Source organism: Odocoileus virginianus, chromosome 3 (genome assembly GCF_023699985.2).
Source record: "Odocoileus virginianus isolate 20LAN1187 ecotype Illinois chromosome 3, Ovbor_1.2, whole genome shotgun sequence".
NCBI classification, from domain to species: Eukaryota; Metazoa; Chordata; class Mammalia; order Artiodactyla; family Cervidae; genus Odocoileus; species Odocoileus virginianus.
This window is the reverse complement of record NC_069676.1, coordinates 89310524-89333542: the sequence shown is the minus strand read 5'-3', so window position 1 is coordinate 89333542 and position 23019 is coordinate 89310524. Positions and strand designations below refer to the sequence as shown.

Genomic DNA, 23019 nt, shown 5'->3' with positions numbered 1-23019 from the left:
GCTTTAATTAAAAAATATTTTTTTAAATAAGCAACCTATGTACCAGGAAAAGATCAAAGGGCAAAAACAAAACATCAGAAAACGTTTAGACATTTGCGATCGAGAATCTGGTTGATTTTTCTTCTCAATTAATTGTATTTTGCTGAGATGGTAGTCCTTTTAAACACAGCGAACAGTATCACTTTTGCCTGAGTCTGAGGTTATACCGAGTAAATAATTAAAGAATAATTATTAGGCACCTGCTGCAGCATTTATTTTCCTTTTACCTCAGCCCATATCCAGGTCTCCCTGCAGCCCCAGGTCAGTGGCCTGTGGCCAGTGTGTTCCTGGCTACCTCTTGACTGAGTCACATGCAAACAGAGTTCAGAGCAGAAAGGCAACAGCTGAGTGCCAGACTAGGAAGTCCAGGCCCTGGACTGGTGCGGCGTTTGCAGCTCAGCAAGCTCTCCCCGTCGTCACGCACCTCTGGCTTCTCGTCACTGTTGCCAGGCTCACTTGGTTTCCACCCACCCACGAAGCACTGACTTTCCTCAACTTCAGGCTGGGGGTGCAAGAACGCACGGACAGCCCCCACTCCAGAGAGCTCTGTGTCAGTCGGCCTGGCAGGCGTCCCGCTCTGATCCTGTGCCCTGACACCAATCACTGGGCTCCTCCTCAGGGCCTCGGGGCGGAATTCTGGGCCCTCGGCCCCTGGCTGTGGCTGGCGGTCCCACTTCTTCCCAGAGCAGGTGCTGTAGCAACTTGTGTACAAAGCATCAGCACTGCCTGGAGACTACTGGCAATGCAGACCCTCATGCATTCAGGGGACCAGATCTGACAGATAGAGCGCCTGCCAAGAACGAGGAAGGACGCTTGTTACACTGTACAGGAGGCGGAGATCAAAATCATCCCCAAGAAGAAGAAATGCAAAAAAGGCAAAATGGCTGTCTGAGGAGGCCTTACAAATAGCTGAGAAAAGAAGAGAAGCGAAAGGAAAAGGAGAAAAGGAAAGATATATCCACCTGAATGCAGAGTTCCAAAGAATAGCAAGGAGAGATAAGAAAGCCTTCCTCAGTGACCAATGCAAAGAAATAGAGGGAAATAGTAGAATGGGAAAGGCTAGAGATCTCTTCAAGAAAATTAGACATACCAAGAGAACATTCCATGCAAAGATGGGCTCAATAAAGGACAGAAATGGTATGAACCTAACAGAAGCAGAAGACATTAAGAAGAGGTGGCAAGAACACACAGAAGAACTATACAAAAAAGATCTTACCAGATAATCATGATGGTGTGATCACTCACCTAGAGCCAGACATCCTGGAATGCAAAGTCAAGTGGGCCTTAAGAAACATCACTACAAACAGAGTTAGTGGAGGTGATGGAATTCCAGTTGAGCTATTTCAAATCCTAAAAGATGATGCTGTGAAAGTGCTGCACTGAATATGTCAGCAAATTTAGAAAACTCAGCAGTGGCCACAGGACTGGAAAAGGTCAGTTTTCATTCCAATCCCAAAGAAAGGCAATGCCTAAGAATGTTCAAACTACCACACAACTGCACTCATCTCACACACTAGCAAAGTAATGCTCAAAATTCTCCAAGCCAGGCTTCAACAGTACATGAACCGAGAACTTCCAGATGTTCAAGCTGGATTTAGAACAGGCAGAGGTACCAGAGATCAAACTGCCAACATCTGTTGGATCATTAAAAAAGCAAGAGAGTTTCAGAAAACATCTACTTCTGCTTCACTGACTACACTAAAGCCTTTGACTGTGTGGATTATAACAAACTGTGGAAAATTCTTAAAGAGACGGAAATACCAGACCACCTGACCTGCCTCCTGAGAAATCTCTCTGCAGGTCAAGAAGCAACAGTTAGAACCGGACATGGAACAGCAAATGGTTCTAAATAGGGAAAGGAGTATGTCAAGGCTATATACTGTCACCTTGCTTATTTGACTTATATGTAGAGTACATCATGCGAAATGCTGGGCTGGAAGAAGCACTAGCTGGAAGCAAGATTGCAGGGAGAAATATCAATAACCTCAGATACACAGATGACACCACCCTTATGGCAGAAAGTGAAGAAAAATTAAAGAGCCTCTGGATGAAAGTGAAAGAGAAGAGTGAAAAACTTGGCCTAAAACTCAATATTCAAAAAACTAAGATCATGGCATCTGGTCCCAGATGGCAAATAGATGGGGAAAAAGTGGAAACAGTGACAGACTTTATTTTCTTGGGCTCCAAAATCATAGTGGATGGTTACTGCAGTCATGAAATTCAACTTGCTCCCTGGAATAAAAGCTATGACCAACTCGACAACATATTAAAAAGCAGAGACATTACTTTACCGACAAAGGTCCGTCTAGTCAAAGCTGTGGTTTTCCCAGTAGTCACGTACAGATGTGAGAGTTGGACCATAAAGAAAGCTCAGCGCCAAAGAATTGATTCTTCTGAATTGTGGTGTTGGAAAAGGCTCTTGAGAGTCCCTTAGACAGCAAGGAGATCAAACCAGTCAATCCTAAAAGAAATCAGTCCTAAATGTTCATTGGAAGGACTGATGCTGAAGCTGAAGCTCCAATACTTTGGCCACCTGATTTGAAGAACTGACTCACTGGAAAAGACCCCAGTGCTGGGAAAGATGGAAGGCAGGAGGAGAAGGGGACCACAGAGGATGAGATAGTTGGACAGCATGATCAACTCAATGGACATGAGTTTGAGCAAGGTCCAGGAGTTGGTGATGGACAGGGAGGCCTGGCGTGCTGCAATCCCTGGGGTCGCAAAGAGTCAGACACGATTGAGCAACTGAACTGAACTAATGCCCCACCAGGGCCCACCAAATCAGAATCTGCAATATTAACAAGGTCACCAGGTGACTGGCAGGTACTTTAAGGTTTGAAGAGTACTGGTACAGGTGATAGAGAGGCTGCAAGACCAACCACCTATTTTCAGAATGTTGGCCGTCCTTAGGCTGAGCTCCAGAATAACAGTGCCTCCTGACTGCATTCCTGTCTTGCCTTCTCTTCCAACTTCCCACCATCATTAGAGAGGATCTTTCCAAAGCCCAGTCTGATCATGCATAAAGTTCTAGAACAGCTTCTCAGAACTGCAGGAGCAGCTCCCACGGGCCCTGCCAGCCTCATCTCCTTCCAGCCATCACCTCCCACTCCACGCTCCACCCATGGAAACTACCCGTGGTTCCCAGAAAACAGCAGTCACCAAAGGTTACATTTGCATTAGTGCAAGTTTCTCAACATATTCATTTCTCTCAGAAAGCATTAGAGTGTGAATACATGAACGACTTATAATAGGTAGTCAACTCTGGGGAAGGGTACTAGGGAGTGAGAACTTTCTTCTTTTCTCTCCCCCCTTTTTCCATCTGTATGTATGAATTTTACAGTTAAAAAAAAAATTACTCCCTAGGAGAAAAATAAGCAGGTTCTGTCACTGGACATACATTTAGTTATTTTATTGCTACCATATTAAAGAGGACAGAACTGACCTCAAAGTGTTCATGTGCTTTTGAAAGTATTTAATGGATACTGTGGGAAACATGCTGAATAATTCATGACTTCAACAGCAAACTCATTGAAAAAAAAAAATCAAACACTTCCATCATGGTTCTCTGACATATCATTAAAGACATTTTTTTTCTTCAAACGTGTAAACATTTTGGCTTTTCAAAATTAGTCCTAATTCTGAACTGTGAGAATCTAAGTTTAAACATAAAAATCTGTTGTACTAAATGAAGTCTCTAGCTTATCTGATTTGTTCACATAATGATTCACAGCTACTAGAGTCTACTCATTAGTTCGGCCTACACTTACAGAGAGGCTGCCATGCCGAAGGCACTGACTATGCTGGTATGCTCTGCAGGGGTGCAATAGTCCAAGCAAATATTCACTTAATGGATTTAAGATTTATATCACCACATTCAACTCCAATATATATATTTTCAATCCACTTAAATCTGCATGCTACAACTGTATTTTTCACAACCATTAACTTCTTAACTTGCAAAACTAAACAAAACTCCAATGAAAAAAAGAAAAATCTTATCATCAATCATTTGAACAGAAGGCTATGCAAATCTCTGATGCTAAGTCATACTTTTTCTCTACTTGCAAACATTTCATCAGTCTGCAATTCTAAAGTCGAAAAACAGATTATAAATGTTTCTCCAGACACGTTCCAGAGAATTAGCAATCTTAACCTATTAATTCATCAGCACATGGTTCCCGGCAGAAAAAGAAAATTAAAGGAGAGAAATCTTCAGAAAATGTGTACTTAGATGCTTACTTTAAAAATCATTTTACATCCATTCTTTTCTATTCTTAAATAGGACACTTAAATGTGAGTATCCAATTTATCTGCTAAAATGCTGTGCTCAGGTACTCAGTCGTGTCCGATTATTTGTGACCCCATGGACTGTAGCCCGCCAGGCTCCTCTGTCCATGGGATTCTCCAGGCAAGAATACTGGAGTGGGTGCCCATGCCCTCCTCCAGGGAATCTTCCCAACCTAGGGATTGAACCCAGGACTCCTGCATTGCAGGTGGATTCTTTACCAGTTGAGTTACCCAGGAAGTCACCCTGTTAAAATAACTCAAATTAAAAAGTCTGATCTTTAGAATATATGTGCTATACTGAGCTTTTAAAAGGATAAGAAGAAACATAATTGATAAGCTGAATCTTACAAAGATAAGGGCACAGAAGTAAATAAAGTAGTTTGAAATAGTCACAAAATTAATTAGATATCAGTCTGAACTAACTTTAGATACTGTTTCTAGATGCTAAACTGAATGCAATGATCATGGTAATTTCTCCCTTCAATTCCCTCCAAAATCTGAGTCAAATAAGAGTAAGTAAGTAAAAGACACTTATTTTCATATATATTTGAAGATTTTTATTTCTTTAAAGTTGAACCAATGAATTCTTGAATACTGAATATTCAAAATGAATTTTGAATATTCTTTTAAATATAATGGCTTCCCTGGTGGCTCAGATGGTAAGGAATCAATGCAGAAGACCCAGGTTCGATCCCTAGGTCAGGAAGATCCTCTGGAGAAGGGAACGGCTACCCCCTGCATTATTCTTGCCTGGAGAATTCCATGGACAGGGAAGCCTGGAGGGCTATAGTCGATGAGATCGCAAAGAGTTGGACACAACTGAGTGACTAACACTTAAATACTAACATACTCGCTCAATAGGAAAAGAGGTTATTCTTTCTACAGGCAGATGTAAAACCAAGGCAAGACTTGTAAGGAGAGAGGAAGCTTGGACCAATTCCTGTGGATAAAGCAAATATTATTTCATTTACAATCATCACCTCAGATAGCATGAAGAAGAGAAGGATAAAACCAACCAGTACACACGAAGACCATGGGCATATTTCATTTCAGAAGCGTATGAGGCTGCACCAGAACCATCTGACAAGATACCTGAATAAATGAAGCGCAAGATGTCCGCTAAGCAAGAACTGAAGAAGGCATCTTTCACGATGACGCGTAAGGGAGGGTTGCCCGGAGACTCCTGGCTAGCACCTGGGAACGCAGGGTCTCTGTTTATCGTGAAGAGATCCTGGGTGGTCTGGATGATGCTGGAATCCTGGATGTCGGCGGGGCTCTTCACGCTGAACAGCAGCATGAAGACGTGGCTGACGGCGCAGAGGACGATCTTGTGGGCCTCAGCCACCTCCTCCAGGTCTGGGCTGTGAAACACCACGTCCACACACTGGCAGCACAGCAGCAGGTTGTTCAAGTCGGCGTTATAATGCGACGCCTCAGCCTTCAGGACTGGCATTTTCTCTGTTTCGGGACAGAACAGAAGAACAACCAACCGCTCTTTAGGTCTACAGACCCCCGTCCCTTCAGGTGTAAACACGACAAGGCAATTTTTTTTTAAACATTATTAGGTTGAACCATAGAAGTTGCCAATATTTGGCCTTTTTTGGACCCAGAAAAACAGCACCTTTTCTATAGCTTCCTCTCCTTATAAACTAACTATCCAGAAATGACACAGATACACAGAAATACTGTATTTACTTTTTACAGTGCAAATGAAAAATGTACCAATGTCATAAAGAGCATTTCTCACTATGTGTGCCCCACATGAAACATTTCTCCAAATACTGGATTTTAAGTATGTTGGCTGTCATCATTGTTCACCTGATAAAAAACACAAAGAAATTTCTAAGTAAGTTCTGAAGAGCCCAACCTCACATCTAAAGTTGTTTTCCTCCCGGAATGACTGGAGACAGAGGAATGAATTGTTAAAACTGCAGCCTCTCAAAAGCCAGGGTTCAGTCTTGGACCCGATGGTTTAAAACCGTCTTGACCATTTCATTCTGATGCTAAAGTTTGTCTTTCCCTCCTAGTAAAACACTATGCCGCCCCACCACCAGCTTCTTCCTCTCGGCACATGTCACGGAGATTGCTGGCCAGGCTCCATGATTTCCACAAGGGGATGCAAGCTTCCATTCCCTAGTTTGATCACTAACAAAATTAGAGTAGCCTCCATCAATTTAGAACATTGGCCCAGAGAACCACAGCCCAGGTCCTCATCGTAGACTTAAATGTGAATGGTCTGCTAACTTTCATCTAAAGCTATGCCCAGGAAAGTGTGACCTGTGAAGGGTTGTCTGAAGGATATACAATCACCTAAACCAGTACAATTCAGCCTTCTTTATGAATAAAAATAATTCTTTATTCTAAAGCAAAACTCCAGTCTACAAACTGGACAACAAGAAGATAAGCTGGGGGCCAGGCTCCTTCTGCCCTGTACCCTATCCATCCTCTTCTCTCCATCACCAGAGGCACCCTACAGACCCGGACTGTCTGAGAACAGTTTACAGAAACCGTGTGCCCAGAAGCCTGGGATCGGTCCTCAGAAGTCAGCGTCAGAACAAACGTGCATGCCGACTGGGTTTGTGTGGACCCTGAGTTACGATCAGTGCGATGCCACAGCTCTCCCATGGGAGGAGCGCACCTGCCCACCATCTCACCTGGTGGCCCCAAATGAAGACCCGCAGGTTGTAGTGCTAAATGACCTGAAGAATTTTGCCTTGTCTGAGCAACTAGTATGTTTTCTCTTCTTGGTTAACAAGAACTAAGAAATTATGCATCGGTATCATTGACTTGGCTATTCCCCACTCACCTTTGCATCCAGGAAGTAGTTAAGACCCCAGGGTCTGCTACGTAACAGACTACATCACCCCTTTCACCCTGCACATCACAAAGTTCAAAGCCAATTTTACGGTCTGTGTTGCCACATTTTTGGAACTGACTTCCCATACAAAATTACACTCTCTTGGCTTGTTCATGTATATTCATTCATTCACCAAATGCTTATCAAGTACAAACAATATCCATAATTACTTGATCTGAACAGAGTACTATTTTACCACTGCTATTACAAAATTATCCAATAAATTCTGATAAGTTGATATAATTTATTTTTAATTTTTTTTTCTTCTAACCCTATATCATGAACATTTTCAAACAGCTACACAGTTCAAAGAATGATACAATGAGTACACATATATCTTGCCCTTAAATTCTCTAATTATTAACACTTTCCTTCTTGGTCTTATCTCTAAATTTTCTCTCTCCCTTTCTCCTTCACTCACAAACCATTTAAAAGTAAGTTGTAATCATCAGGATACTTTAGTTCTAAATACTTCATGTTTACTCATAACTCATATTTATCTCCTAAGAATAAGGACTTTCTTCTACTAAACACAATACTATTATCATATGTAAGAAAATCAACAGTAATCCCATAGTATCATCTAATTTCCCATCCATAATGAAATTTTACCCAATTGCCCCAAGAACATCTTTTAGATGTTTTTACGGAGCCCGTATCCACGCAAGGTGCATGCATCATATCTGGTTATTTCTCACTAGCCTGTAATTTAGAGCAGCACGCTACCACACACACCATTCTTATAAGAATCTGTAGGTTCAAGTTTTCAAGACAATAGTCCTCAAAATGTGATCCAGGTGCCACCTGCTTCAGAATCATCTGGGAGGCTTATTTAAAAATCAGATTCAGACTCCGTCCCAGATTCACTGAATCAGAATGCCAGGTGAGTCCTGAACACACTCAAATGTGAGAACAATTGCCCCCAGGCTTTTGAAATGATCTACAATAAATGTCAACGGAATGTTCAGACACGGGCTAATAAATGCACCTGGCTGTTCAAGCTGAGGTGGTCTAATTCCATGAAACGAGTTGCTCATCTTCCTTCTCTTCATTTTTTCACTTGTCTTCTGATTTAAGGCTTGGATCATGAAATATTCCAACTAAAACAAGAATCAAATGTTAATTAAAGCTCTGACAAAATTATGTATCTGACATGATTATTTGGACCCCAAATCACAGCTGCCAGTACCATCTACATGTATGCCTTAGCCAGTGCTTTTCAATTTTTTTTATTTTTTTTTAAAAATCTATCAGGTAGAACAGTCTGTGTCTTGTCTAAACATAAACTATCATTCAAGGAAAAAACTGTACTTTCTCTTGAATAATCAAGAATGCCAAGCAGTACATCCATGTGACTGTCAATAACCACCTCACGGGCAACTATAACAACTAACACTAGAAAAATTCAAACCAAGAGCAGGTCTCTAGCTTTGCGTCACATATGCTCACAACAATTCGGAAAGTTCACATGTGCTCTACTTTTTTTCCTGAACAAATTACTTTGAAATGCATCCATCATTTCATAAATTAAAAATCTTAACCACACGCACTTACACAGCTCTGGGCATGCGACGCCTGGGGCAGAAGTACCTACCTAAATATTTAAATGCTGCAAATCAAGAAAATAAACTGCTACATAAAATATATTCTATCCTCCTGCTTTGCGAAATATGTCATCATTTAAACTGGAAGGCCTGGTTCAGATTTAAATTCTGAGACTCCTCAGAGCTTCCTGCAGCAGAGAGAGCTGGCCCCTAACTCCTGGGACCCAAGACCACCCTTCTTCTCTCCGCCTGCCCACCTCACACTCCCCTACCTGCGGGCGCTGGTGCAGGCAGGCAGACATCCACATCTACACAACCGAGGTCCAGCCACTCTCCCCTCCCCTACTCATAGCCAGCCACACCTCGGTCAACTCTCAGGCCCCGGGGTATGCATTATCAGACATGTGAACCACCTTCAGGTAGATGGACCCAGGGAAGAGACTGGAACAGATTGGGCAAACAGACTCAGCGCCAGCTGGTCAGAGGACTCAGGATGCTGGGTTTCGGAGCATGGTCACAGCACAGAATGCAGTGCTCTATGTTAACTATGTAGTAATAGTTACACAATCACAATAGTAAAATTGGCTTATCAGTTTTCACAATCAATAACCAGACAAAGAATAGAAGACAATTACAATGGCACGCCATGAGGAACATGATTAGACTATCAATATTAAATAATTACATACAACCTGGGGGGTCAAGGAGAGTGATGTGGTTAAGTGGAAGTGCATACATGCACGTGTTTTCATCTGCTCAGCTGCTCTATGTCTTTTGGTTGATGCATTTAATCCATTTACATTTAAGCGAATTATTAATATTTATGATTCTATTACTGCTTTCTTAATTGTTCTGGATTTATTTTCTATAGGTAAGGATTTTCCTGGGCTTCCCTCGTGGCTCATAGTTAAGAATCCGCCTGCAACTCAGGAGACCTGGGTTTGATCCTTGGGCTGGGAAGATTCCCTGCAGGAGGGCATGGCAACCCACTCTGGTATTCTGGCCTGGAGAATCCCCATGGACAGAGGAGCCTGGTGGGCTACAGTCCACGGCGTTGCAAAGAGTCGGGACACGACTGAGCGCCTCAGCAGAGCACTGGGCTCTTCCTCTCTCGTTTGCTGCTTAGAGAAGTTCCCTTGGCAACTGCTGTAAAGGTGGTTTGGCAGTGCTGAATTCTTTTAACTTTTGCTTGTCTGGACAGCTTTTGATTTCTCCACCAAATCTGAAGGACAGTCTTGCTGGGTAGAGTATTTTTGGTTGTAGGTTCTTCCCTCTCATCACTTTAAATATGTCATGCCATTCCCTTCTGGCTTGCAGTTTCTGTTGAGAAATCAGCTGATAGCCTGATGGGAGTTCCGTTGCATGTTATTTGTCATTCTTCCCTGGTTGCTTTTAATTTTTAATCTTTAACTTTTGTCAGTTTGATTACTATGTCTCAAGTGTGTTCTTCCCTGGGTTCATCCTGTTTGGGGCACACTGTGCTTCCTGGACTTGGCTGACTATTTACTTTCCCATGTTAGGTAAGTTTTCAGTTATTATCTCTTCAAATGTTTTCTCAGGTCCTCTCTCTCTTCTCCTTCTGGGACCCCTACAATGTGAATACTGGTGTGTTTAATGTTATCCCAGAGGTCTAAGACTGTCTTTATTTCCTTTCATTCTTTTTTCTATATTCTGTTCTGTGGCAGTGATTTCCACCATTCTGCCCTCCAGGTAATTTATCTGTGCTCTGCCTGTTATTCTGCTCTGGATTCCTTCTAGAGTATTATTCATCTCTGTTTGTTCTTTAGTTCTTATAGGTCTTTGGTAAACATCTCTTGCATTTTCTCAATCTCTGCCTCCACTCCTTTTCCAAGATCTTGAATCAAATTCACTGTCTTTATTCTGAATTCTTTTTCTGGATGATTGCCTATCTCTACCTAATTTAGTTGTTTTTCTGGGGTTTTACTTTGTCCCTTCATCTGGGACATAACTTTCTGCTTTTTCATGCTGATTAACTTTTGTAATGTGGTTTTGTATTAGTCGAAGGGAGATTGTGGTTCTTCTTGCTTCTTCTGTCTGCCCTTTTTGATGGAGGAGGCTATGAGGCTTGTGTAAGCTTTCTGATGGGAGGGACTAGTGGTGGGAAAAACTGGGTCTTGCTCTGGTGGGCAGGACCTTACTCAGTAAAAGCTTTAATCCAATTATCTGCTGATGGGTGGGGTTGTGCTCCCTCCCCGGTAGTTTTTTGGTCTGAGGCAACCCAGCCCTGACTTCCTTGGTGGCATCCAGATGGCAAAACATCTGCCTACAATGCGGGATACCCGGGTTAAATCCCTGGGTCAGGAAGATCTCCTGGAGAAGGAAATGGCAACCCACTCCAGTATTCTTGCCTGGAAAATCCCATGGACCGAGCAGCCTGGTAGGCTACAGTCCATGGGGTCGCAAAGAGTCGGACACGACTGAGCGACTTCACTTTCTAACCCAGCCCTACAGGCTGGTCTACAGACTTCATGGTCTGGTTAATGGTGACCTCCAAGGGTGTTTACACCAAAGGGGGCCTTCCCAGACAGCTGCTACCAGTCCCCCGTCCCCGTGATGAGCCCCTGCTGGCCCACGCCTCCATAGAAGACCCTCCAACACTAGCAGGTCATTTTGGTTTAGTTTCCTGTGGAGTCACTGCTCCTCTCCTCTGAGTCTTGATTGGTGCGTGCAAGGTTTAGTTTGTGCCCTCCAAGTCTGGAGTCTCCATCTCCCCCAGCCCTGTGGAAGCCTTGTAATCCAATCCCACTGGGCTTCAGGGTCAGATTCCCTGGGGATCCCCAGTCCCTTTGTCAGGTCCATAGGCTGAGAAGCCCAACACAGGGTTCCAAACCTTCACAACAGTTGGAGAACTTCTTTCGTATTAACTGTTCTCCGGTTTGTGGGTCACGCACCCAGCGGGTATGGGATTTGACTTCATGGTGGCTGCGCCCCTCCTACCATCTAGCTGCGGCTCCTTCTTCGTCTCTGGACGTGTGCATCGCTTTCTGGTAGGTTCCAGCGTCTACCTGTTGACGGTTGTTCAGCAACCGTGCTCTCATGAGAGGAGTTGACAGCTTGTCCTTCTACTCCGCCATCTTGAACCAGAAGTCTCCTGCATTATTTCTAAATTAATTTAAATATAAATAGCCACATGTGGCTAGTGGCTACCACACGGATGGTGCAGGTCAGGAGGGGAGCTACGAGCTGCAGTGGGCACCTCCCCATGCCCGGCGGGGAGGGGTGCAACCAAAGGAGGCTTTGCAGAGCTCAAGGGCACAGGCTGCCCTTGGCCAGGTCTGAGGGTAACACTGCACTGCTCTTCCTGCCTGACTGCTAAACACAAGATGTTAATAGTGAAATGCACCTTTCACCCTGACATTAACACTTCATCCATAATCTTGCAAATACCACTGTTTCTTACACTCAAGGTCCCCGTTATATTTTACTATTCAAGGGTCTAAAGGAGACCATTCTGATCTTATTTTCATATTCTCATTGAGTCTTGAGTTAAGGCAAAAGGAAACCACAAAGCTTTTCTCCGGACTCTGACCACTTCTTTGATTGTCATCATGCCTCCAACACTAGGTGTTAGGAACACAGAGAAACAATGAAGGAAAAGAAGAGAATGTGGGAGCTGGGAAATGGGAACAGTGATCCTGAGAACCTCAGGGTCAGGAACCTGGAAAGGGAACCATGAGCCCAAAGACGCCAAGCGCTCCATCTTCTCCAACAAAAAAACCCAAACTATCCTTTCCCCTTTCAGTTCAGTTCAGGCGCTCAGTCATGTCTGACTCTTTGCAAACCCATGGACGGCAGCACACCAGGCTCCCCTGTCCTCCACTATCCCCCAGAGTTTGATCAAGCACATGTCCATTAAGTCAGTGATGCTATCCAACCATCTCATCCTCTGCCACCCCCCTTCTCCTCTTGCCTTCAACCTTTTCCAGCATTAGGGTCTTCTCCTATGAGTTGGCTCTTCGCATCAGGTGGCCAAAGGGGTGGAGCTTCAGCACCAGTCCTTCCAATGAATACTCAAGAGTTGATTTCCTTCAGGATTGATTCATTTGATTGCCTTGCAGTTCAAGGGACTCTCAAGAGTTTTCTCCAGCACCAGAGTTTGAAAGCACCAATTCTTCAGCGCTCTGCCTTCTTTTGGTCCAACTCTCACATCCATACATGACTACTGGAAAAGCCACAGCTTTGAATATACAGACCTTTGTTGACAAAGTGATGTCTCCATTTTTTAATAAACTGTCTAGGTTTGTCATAGTTTTTCTTATAATAACCAAGTGAAGTGAAAATTGTTCAGTCACATCTGACTCTTTGCAACCCCATGGACTATAATCCATGGAATTCTCCAGGCCAGAATACTGGAGTGGGTAGCCTTTCCCTTCTCCAGTGGGTCTTCCCAACCCAGGAATTGAACCGGGGTCTCCTGCATTGCAGGCAGATTCTTTACCAGCTGAGCTATCAAGGAAGTCTACCCAAGAACCAAGCATCTTTCAATTTCGTGGCTGCAGTCCCTGTCCACAGTGATTTTGGGGCCCAAGAAAATAAAGTCTATCACTGTTTCCACTTCCCAGCAAACAGAAGGGGGGAAAGTGGAAGCAGGGACAACCACCACCACCATTTCACAAGATAAAAACTATCCTTGATTTTAAAACTAAAGTTCTAATTGTGGTTCTAAGAAACAGCTGAAGAGCCAACCTGACAGATGACTGATTTCTGAGACTGGGACTTCCACTCACCACTCCTCCGAAGTACTTTCCTATGTAGAAGTCGTCGAGGCTGTGCAGCTCCAGGTAGGTGGCCCCCAGCTCTTTGGCGAGTTGGATCCCTTCCGTCGTGCTGACGCAGCTCCCTCTGTCCGAGGTGCACAGGGGGCATGTGCAGGGTAATTCTTCTGAGAAAACAAACATGACGAACACGGCGTTTTGAAATTAAACACACACACAAAAATGTGCACAGACAACCTGGACATTAAACAACACATTAAGAGCTCACACCAGAATCACAGTTCGGGACCACTTCATATAGCCACTATCCACTAGACTCTGAATGAGAAGTGTCAATGATAATAGCAAGGTCCCTAAAATAAATAAGCTTTAAATGGAAGAACAATGAATAAGATCTAATAAAATAGATGAATTTTTAATAAGTGAATGAATACTACCAAGGCTATTATAGTAACTAAAATGCCAGGCCTGCTTCCTTTTACACAATTTCAACCACGAAAACAATGGGCTGGCATTCTTTGTTGTTGTTGTAAGAAACTTTTAATATAGTCACTAAGTTTGAATGCATCTTTTACTTTAACAGAATCCTCAATTTGACCTCAATCTCCAAAGCTGCAAAATTGTCAGTCACTGCAAATTTCATATGAAGTACATTCCTATTAATCCAGACATTTCAATGACTGAACTCTACAGTATTCAACTGCAGTGACCAAATTCAATCACTTTTCATCTTTTGCTCCAAGATCATAAAAGTAAAAACTGAAAGCATAAAAAGTAATTACTCACAATGTGAACTGCCCCAAGAATCACAGACAGACCTATGGCTGGGAAGGTGGTAAACCAACCTGTCTGTAAGACCCTGCCTTAATAAGGCTAAACGTGTATGTTCAACTCCCTATTTGCCAGCCAGCTTTGCTCTGTTTCACGCTACACTTCAGATATGTCATTGTTCAAAAAGCAGCCAAGCCCATTTCCAGGAAATCACGTTGTTGTAGGTTGACTTCCCCAAGAAACAGACTCTGGCATGGAGACAGTCTGTGAGGAAGAGGCTTTCTGGGGGGTGATCTTGGAAACAGATCTTCTCAGGGGTGCAGGAAGCTGCGCTCCACAGAGAAAGAACTCGAACTGTAATGTTGTTGCAACAGACACTTCAGTTCCCGGACAGGAGACTCTGGAGCTTAGATGGCCCTTGAGAGGGGTTCCCCACACAAACTTGGGTTTCTGTACCCCTAAATCAGCCAGTAAGTAGAGGAGGGCTGCCCTGTGGAGGAAGCAAAACCTCAGGCAAGCAGCTTGTATCAGCAGAGGGTAATGCCTGGAAAGGGACTCAGCTGTGACCCCCAGGGGCCAAAAGACCTGGTAACTCAAAGTACAGTGGCCCTGTCAGGGCATTTAGGCTGCTCCCCCATCCCTACAGCATACACAACAAAAGTCCTACTGATGAAACGCGCAGAGATGGAGCATCGATATGAACACATGGCATGCATACCAAGCATATTCAGTGCCATGTGCATATGTAATACCCATGTGCACACATACACCTAAGAATTAGATAGTTTCAATTCACTGAAAGCATTCTGAGCTCAGAAACCATGCATTCACATCCTCATTTTGCAGAGGAGGAAACTGAAGCTCAGCGAGGTTGTGACATGTCTAAGCCTCCTTGGGTCTTAGAGATAAAGAAACAATAATAAAACTGTTACTTGCTACACCTGATAAAGAGCCATCAAAAGATAAGATAAAAATTTAGTTTGCATAAAAATGCCATGATTTAAAAATGAAGCTTGGTTTCGCTAAACTACGCAATAAATAATAAGTCTAGTCTGAGTTTTTGCATTTATTTTTTTTCTAAGATCATATTAGCTTCAGAGCAAATAAAGTTATCATACACAAGTTAGCCTATCTTGAAAAAGAACACACTGGCATTTCACATTCTTTACAAAGCCATCATAAACAGGGCCTTTGACTCTGAAGACAGAGATCTTCTCATGTCTACAAAGCTCTCCTTATGTTGATGGAATGGGGTGGGTAGGCAGATCATCTTATTAAACATTATTTTGGGACAAAAATAAAAGCAGTACCATTTTGAGTGAAAAATAAGCAATCAGAATGCAAAATAATTGCGAGGAAACAATCTTGGTTTGAGGGAAAAATCCAGCTAGTGTCAGGTCTAACCCAGCTGAGCAGGGTTTTCCATCATGTGTAGCCACAAGCATCTTACCAACCTAGAAAGTGTATCCTTATGTCCAATCATTACATCTCCTCTATGCCAGGGAAGACATTGCTTTTTGTTCACTTGCACCCAAAAGGAAAAAATGTCTAACCATTACGTATTAGGTAGGAGAATCCACAGAATGTTTATGAATTAAATAAACCAACATTTAGCATTTCATCAGCAACAATCAGGAGACCCCAAATAATTTTAAATTTCAGTGCCTTCTTCAGGACTCACTCCTATTGAGCCTTCCTCAAGAGTCCTAGAACTCTGGGAATCTGTGTTACATTTCCAGTTAACGCTGTAGTCTTTTTTCTCCCCTTATATATTATCTTTCAAGGTATTATCACAAAATGTCTAATTTTTTCTCAAAGTAAACACAATGTAACTCTGAAATTAAGATGAATGGCATCTCTTTCAAAAGAGTCACTTTGAGAACCGATAGGGATGCTTGGAGAAGGCAATGGCAGCCCACTTCAGTACTCTCGCCTGGAAAATCCCATGGACGGAGGAGCCTGGTAGGCTGCAGTCCATGGGGTTGCTAAGAGTCGGACATGACTGAGCGACTTCACGTTCACTTTTCACTTTCATGCACTGGAGAAGGAAATGGCAACCCACTCCAGTGATCTTGCCTGGAGAATCCCAGGGACAGAGGAGCCTGTTGGGCCGCCATCTATGGGGTCGCACAGAGTCGGACGCGACTTAGCAGCAGCAGCAGGATGATGCTTACCATGTTGTCAGTGCTTGAGAGCATTAGACATCCTTTTAGGTATTCCAGCCTCGCAATGTATTAGGCTCTGTCAGAGCTTCAAAAAGACAAGACAGGATGCCTGCTTTCTGGAGCTTAAGGCTATGAATACACCTTTGCCAAGTTTGGAAAAAAATTTTCTAAAGACAAATTCAATATTTAATAAAAGCCAAAAATTTATTCAGAGCCAAGTACGACGAAGACACACACACAGTCAAGCTTGTCAAAACATGTATAACAAAGCAAAGAGATGAGACTGACTGTGCTTGCTGAACTTGTTCTTAAAGCAGCTGGAGAGAGGAGTTACAGAACACCCAGCACAGTTTCACTGGACTGCAAGGGATTCCAGGAGGGAGAAATATTCCAGGAAGGAGGAACAACCTGTGTCCTTGAGCTGAAGAGCCAGATTTAGCTTTGTAATTACCTTGCGATCACATCTCACATGGTAAATTAATTTCACCGTTAGTGAAAATGATTTTTCACGTCTGTATACATCATTCATAAAGCCGTTCATTCACGTGTTGAACAAATGCTTTTTGAACAGCCACCACACCTCAAACAGCAGGGTAATAAAGATACACAGATAACTGAAACTCACTGTCAACCGAGCCCAGGCAGACACAACTGTGGACCATTGTAATAAGTACTGAAATAAAGGTGTATGGAGTCACCATAGGAACAGAGGAGAAATTAACTCTGCCTGGAGGACTGGGGGGGGGGGGGGGGGCTCGAAGAAGAGGGAACGATTTCCAGGGGAAGGACAAATTCAGCATGCGGACAAGACTGGGGCTGTGCAGAGGGATAGTCTATGGGGTACAACACGGTGCATGAGGAGGCCTGAATGTGAGAAAAGGAACCCGTCACTTCCACTTTCAAGAGGACAAGCTAAGCCCATACTGCAACCTCTTCTTCCTGCCAAACCACAGAAATCATGAAATAAGGAGTGGGATGGAAGGGAAGAAGAGGGGCAGGGAGAGAGAGAAGAAGGGAGGTGAATCTACGGAAACACTGAAAAATTAGAGGAGAGACTCTCATAGGACCATAAACTAGGGGTCCCTGAGAGGATGCACGTAGTGATCACAGGACCCAAGAGGAACCTGGAGGCTCTGAGGACAGGGGGCGCCTCACACCCTGCAGCAACATGGAAGTGCTCACTGCTTCACGAAGCGGGGTGAGGAGCACCCCAAGGGCACCCGAGTGGCCTGGGGCAGGTCAGGTCCAAGATGAGCCTGCACATCCTTCTATACCAGAAGGAGGAAGGACCCAAGAATAAACCACAGCGAGCATGAAGATGCAAATGTGGGGTACCCAGAGTATCAGAAAGCATGAGAAGAACAGAGTCTCAAACATTGAATTTAAATAACCAACCCATGAAGTTTTCAAAATGATTTCAAAGAAAGATGCAGAAGCAGAGAAAAGGGAGAGGTCTACTCACAGTAGTGATAGTGATAGTGAAAGCCACTCACTCGTGTTTGACTCTTTGCAACCGCATGGACTATACAGTCCATGGAATTCTCCAGGCCAGAATACTGGAGTGGGTAGCCTTTCCCTTCTCCAGGGGATCTTCCCAACCCAGGGATTTACCCAGGTCTCCCACATTGTGGGCAGATATTTTTTTACCAGCTGAGCCACAAGGGAAGTCCCACTCTACTTACAGTAGCGTGCCAACTAATAAATGAAGAAGGAATGATAGGAAATCACTATTTTGCAACCCCAGTGATCACAACTGAAGGGATCCTGCAAAATAACGGGTTTGGATTCTTATTAATAATGTCAGTGTCATGAAAGCTACCCCTCCCGCCCCCCTCCAAAAAAAAAAACAGCTAGGAAACTGGGAACTGTTCTGAATTAAGAGACCAGGGAGACATGAGAACTAAATGCAACATACAGTCCTTAATTTCACACTGAATTTTTAAAAAAAGAAAAAGAGCTTTAGAATACATGGAAAAATGTGAATATATATGGGTTATACTTTAAATAATAATGTAAACAAGTAATAGCATGTTTCTTGAGTGATGATTGTACTATGCTTAATAGGAAAATGGTTCTGTTCTTAGATGAGACATCCTTAATTAATCAGGATTGAAGAAATTCCATAATGTTTAAAATTTACCATCAAATGGTTCAAACAAACAAAAAAAGTGTATGTTTATAATTTCTGGAGCTTACTGTCCTATTCTTGTCAAGTTCTTAGGTTTGAAATTTTGCAAATAGAAAAAAAAAAAAGATGAAAGTTTCTACAAGATTGAAAGAGTTGAGTATTATGATCTGACATATTCTAGGATGGTTATTCTGAGAGAATCTATTTCAGAAAAAAGCCAAGCAGGAAAAATTGACCAGAGGCTGATTTACCAGCAAGCATAAGCTTCAAAGCCTTTCCTTATGGCTTGTTTCCAAAGTCGTGGAAGAAACCTGGGCCTTGGGTTCTTTCACATGACATACACTTTTGTAAAATATGCAAAATGAGACAGTCTGACTATGCCTGGTGAAGACACCAGCCTCTTTGCAATCCAACTCACTTCACCTTGCATCAGGCAGTTTTGGAATAGCTGTGGACATTTTTAGGATGCCGTTAAAGAGGAATTTAAATTTAGGTTTAGTGAGATACTATTTGCGGTCTGTAGTCACTTCCTTGTAAGTGTTTGCGAGCTGTCTTGGTACGTGAATGGCCTCCAGGAATGCTTCTTCCACCCCCAGTGCAGACTAGTCCAGCATCAGGACACAAAGAGGCAGAGCTGAGAAACAAACACAACACAAACTGTGGTGCCAACACCAAAAAAAAGCCAAATTATCATTCTTTTTGCTCTACAGAAAATCTCAGAAAGTGGCCATCATGTGAAGACTTGATCAAAGAATCTGCAGCCAGAAAAATATAAGAAAAGTTGGAGAAGTGTCAGGCTTTTAAACAAATTTTTTTTTTAATGTCTGGGGTATTTGATAGTTCTTTTGGAGTTGTAATTTATTTTGCTTTCTTTTCATATTCTAAGTTAACGATTCATTTGTATACATGTATGTCTGCTATTTTGTAGTTTTTTCTTTCTTACAAAGAACCTCTACAAAATCATACAGATCTCAAATCCTACAAAATTTGGAACCGCCCGTCTAGCCCAAAAAGAAAGTCACTCTGACAGATAATTAAATCACTAGGATCTGAAATTCAGTAAAGATGATGAGTTTGAGGTTTATTTAAAATATAAATCAAAAGAGCTTCCGAGTCAACTGGATGTGCAGAACAGGAAAGAAAGACTGCTTGGATGATTCTAGTGTGGGTGAACAGATAGGTTTGGCATCATTTATCAAGATTGGGGAACTCAGAATGAAATTAGAACACTTCTTAACACTTATCTTAACACAAAGATAAACTCAAAATGGATCAAAGACCTAAATGTAAGATCAGAAACTATAAAACTCTCAGAGGAAAACATAGGCAGAACACTCGATGACATAAATCAAAGCAAGATCCTCTATGACTCACCTCCTAGAGTAGCGGAAATAAAAACAAAAGTAAACAAGTGGGACCTGATTTAACCTAAAATCTTTTGCACAACAAATGACACTATAAGCAAGGTGAAAAGACAATCCCCAGAATGGGGGGAAATAATAGCAAATAAAACAACTGACAAAGGATTAATTTCCAAAATATACAAGCAGCTTATACAACTCAATGCCAGAAAAACAAACAATCCAATCAAAACGTGGGGAAAAGACCTAAACAGAAATTTCTCCAAAGAAGACATACAGATGGCTAATAAACACATGAAAAGATGCTCAACATCGCTCATTATTAGAGAAATGCAAATCATAACTACAATGAGGTATCACCTCACACTGGTCAGAACTGCCACCAACAAAAAGTCTATGAACAATAAATTCTGGAAAGGGTGTGGATAAAAGGGAATGCTCTTGCACTGTTGGTGGGAATGTAAATTGATACAGCCACTATGGAAGATGGTATGGAGATTACTTAAAAAACTAGGAATAAAACCACCATATGACCCAGCAATCCCAATCCTAGGTATATACCCTGAGGAAACCAAAATTGAAAAACACACATGTATCCCTTTGTTCACTGCAGCACTATTTACAATAGTTAGAAAATGGAAGCAACCTAGATGTCCACTGACAGGTGAATGGATAAAGAAGTTGTGGTATATATACACAATGGAATATTACTCAGCCATAGAAAGGAACACATCTGAGCCAGTTCTGATGAGGTGGATGAACCTGGAACCTATTATACAAAGTGAAGTGAGTCAGAAAGAGAAAGATAAATACCGTATTCTAACACATTTATATGGAATCTAGAAAAATGGTACTGAAGAATTTACTTAAAAAAAAAAAAAAAAAAAAGAATTTACTTACAGGGCAACAATGGAGAAGCAGACATAGAGGATAGATTTATGGACATGGGGAGAGGGGAGGAGAGGGTGAGATGTATGGAGAGAGTAACATGGAAACTTACTTCACCAGGTGTAAAACAGACAGCCAAGCAGAAGTTGCTGTATGGCTCAAGGAAACTCAAACAGAGACTCTGTATCAACCTAGAGGCTGGGGTGGGGAGGGAGATGGGAGGGAGGGTCAGAAGGGAGGGGATACATGTATCCCTATGGCTGATTCATGCTGAGGTTTGACAGGGAACAGAAAAATTCTGTAAAGCAATTATCCTTCAATTAAAAAAATAAATTAAAAAAAGATTGGGGAACTCAATAGAAAGAGGAAGGTATTTGTGGAGACATGGGTCAGGAGAGAGACTGGAGCCAGAGAAAGAGACTGGGTAATCACCGTGTCGCTGCAGGGGAAGTGAGGACAACAGATTAGCAGGTTCAGGTCAGAGGAAACAGCAAGAAGAGGTGAAGAGAAAGGATGGGACCCTGGGCAACAGCCACAGGGTGTACTGACTTGGTACAGTGCGTGACGGAGGCTCAGGGAGCCAGGAAATAAGACAGAGAATTACAACAACCAGGAAAAGAAAAAGTAGCTTTTGCTGAGTGGAGAGAGAGGTGCGCTTGAATAACTTCAAAGGGAAGATTGTTATTAAAACGCCAATTAAATTGGGCGACAGGCATATAATTGGCAGCACTGAGTGAAAACAAACCCAGCAGTCATTGCAAAAGTCAAGTCAGACTATAGTGGACTCAAGAATGAATGGGAAGTCAGGAAGCAGACTCAGGAAGTGTGGATGACTCGTTTAAGAACCGTGACCAGCAATAAAAAGAAAGTTAGGGAAGTAGAGGGGACATGGGGTCAAAGAAGGGTCAAGCCTGCTTTATTCACATCTACTAATGCTAAACAAACATCTACGGTGTGACCCCAAAATCCTGCTAGAAATCTACCTAAGCATCATCAAAAGAATGCAGAGATAAACCCTGGTGTACTCATACAATGGGACAATACACAGCAATAAAAGGAACAAATTACAGATAAGTTTTGCATGCATGAATCTCAAAAGTATCACACACTAACTGAAATCAGTCAAACACAAGACACTGCATATTGTATAATTCCATTTCTATGAGGGTCAGGAACAGGTAAAACTAACTTATGATGTTAGAAGTCAGAATAGCAGCTACCTCTGGGGAGGGGTGTTATTAAGTGGGTAGGGGCACGAGAGGCTTCTGGAATGAGAAGTTCTATATATCTTGATCTGTAGGAGATGGCTGCATAGAGGCACACACATGTAAAAATGCATTGAACTGTGCTCTAAAATTAGTGAAGTCTAATGTCCTTTATTTTGCTATACTTCAATAAAAAGGAAGGAAAAAACGAATAAAAACAGAATTTTAAAGACAGTTTTACTGAGGAAATAATCCTTACGAACTAGAAAACACCATCAATTCAAAGAGAATTCTGAGTTGACCCTGAGATAATCTGACTACAGTATGCAGAGCAGCAACTTCTGAAACTGACTGAACTAAAACAACCCACCAGCTGTGGAGTCAACGATATTCTCAAGGTGGGGCTGTCAATGCATTCAGCTCATTCACTGCGTACCTACCTAAGAACTCAGCTCTCAACCCCACATCCTTATGAGGACAATTTATCTTTCCCAACTGATAGTCCCTTAGATTGTCAAAAACAGTTTTCCAGGGCTCAGCATCAGCCCAATAACTCTCCCATATCAAAAAGAACACAATGACTGACTTCCTTCACTTCAGAAAACTAAGATCATGTCATCTGGTCCCATCACTTCACAGTAAGTAGATGGGGAAACGGGGGAAACAGTGAATGTCTTTATTTTTGGGGGCTCCAAAGTCACTGTAGATGGTGACTGCAGCCATGAAATTAAAAGACGCTTGGTCCTTGGAAGAAAAGCTATGACCAGCCTAGATAGCATATTAAAAAGCAGAGACATTACTTTGCCAACAAAGGTCTGTCTAGTCAAGGCTACGGTTTTTCCAGTAGTCATGTATCGTGGTGAGAGTTGGACTATAAAGAAAGCTGAGTGCAGAAGAATTGATGCTTTTGAACTGTGGTGTTGGAGAAGACTCTTGAGAGTCCCTTGGACTGCAAGGAGATCCAACCAGTCCATCCTAAAGGAGATCAGTCCTGGGTGTTCATTGGAAGGACTGATGCTGAAGCTGAAACTCCAGTAC

The 23019-nt window shown here is 42.5% G+C and overlaps 1 protein-coding gene and 1 long non-coding RNA gene across 2 annotated transcripts in view; one reads left to right on the top strand and one right to left on the bottom strand.

Moving 5' to 3' along the window:
* RHOBTB3 (Rho related BTB domain containing 3) overlaps nucleotides 1–23019 on the bottom strand; it is a 59141-nt gene that overhangs the window by 30119 nt on the left and 6003 nt on the right. The window contains exons 4-6 of the mRNA XM_070465838.1: nucleotides 13476–13630; nucleotides 8172–8283; nucleotides 5419–5784 (exon numbers count right to left, since the gene is read on the bottom strand). Of these exons, the coding sequence (XP_070321939.1) occupies nucleotides 5419–5784; nucleotides 8172–8283; nucleotides 13476–13630 (633 nt within the window). The remainder of the gene's footprint in view (nucleotides 1–5418; nucleotides 5785–8171; nucleotides 8284–13475; nucleotides 13631–23019) is intronic.
* LOC139034469 (uncharacterized) lies at nucleotides 10156–15290 on the top strand. The gene is made up of 2 exons (XR_011487008.1): nucleotides 10156–10247; nucleotides 13416–15290. It is a non-coding gene; the product is annotated as an uncharacterized lncRNA (long non-coding RNA).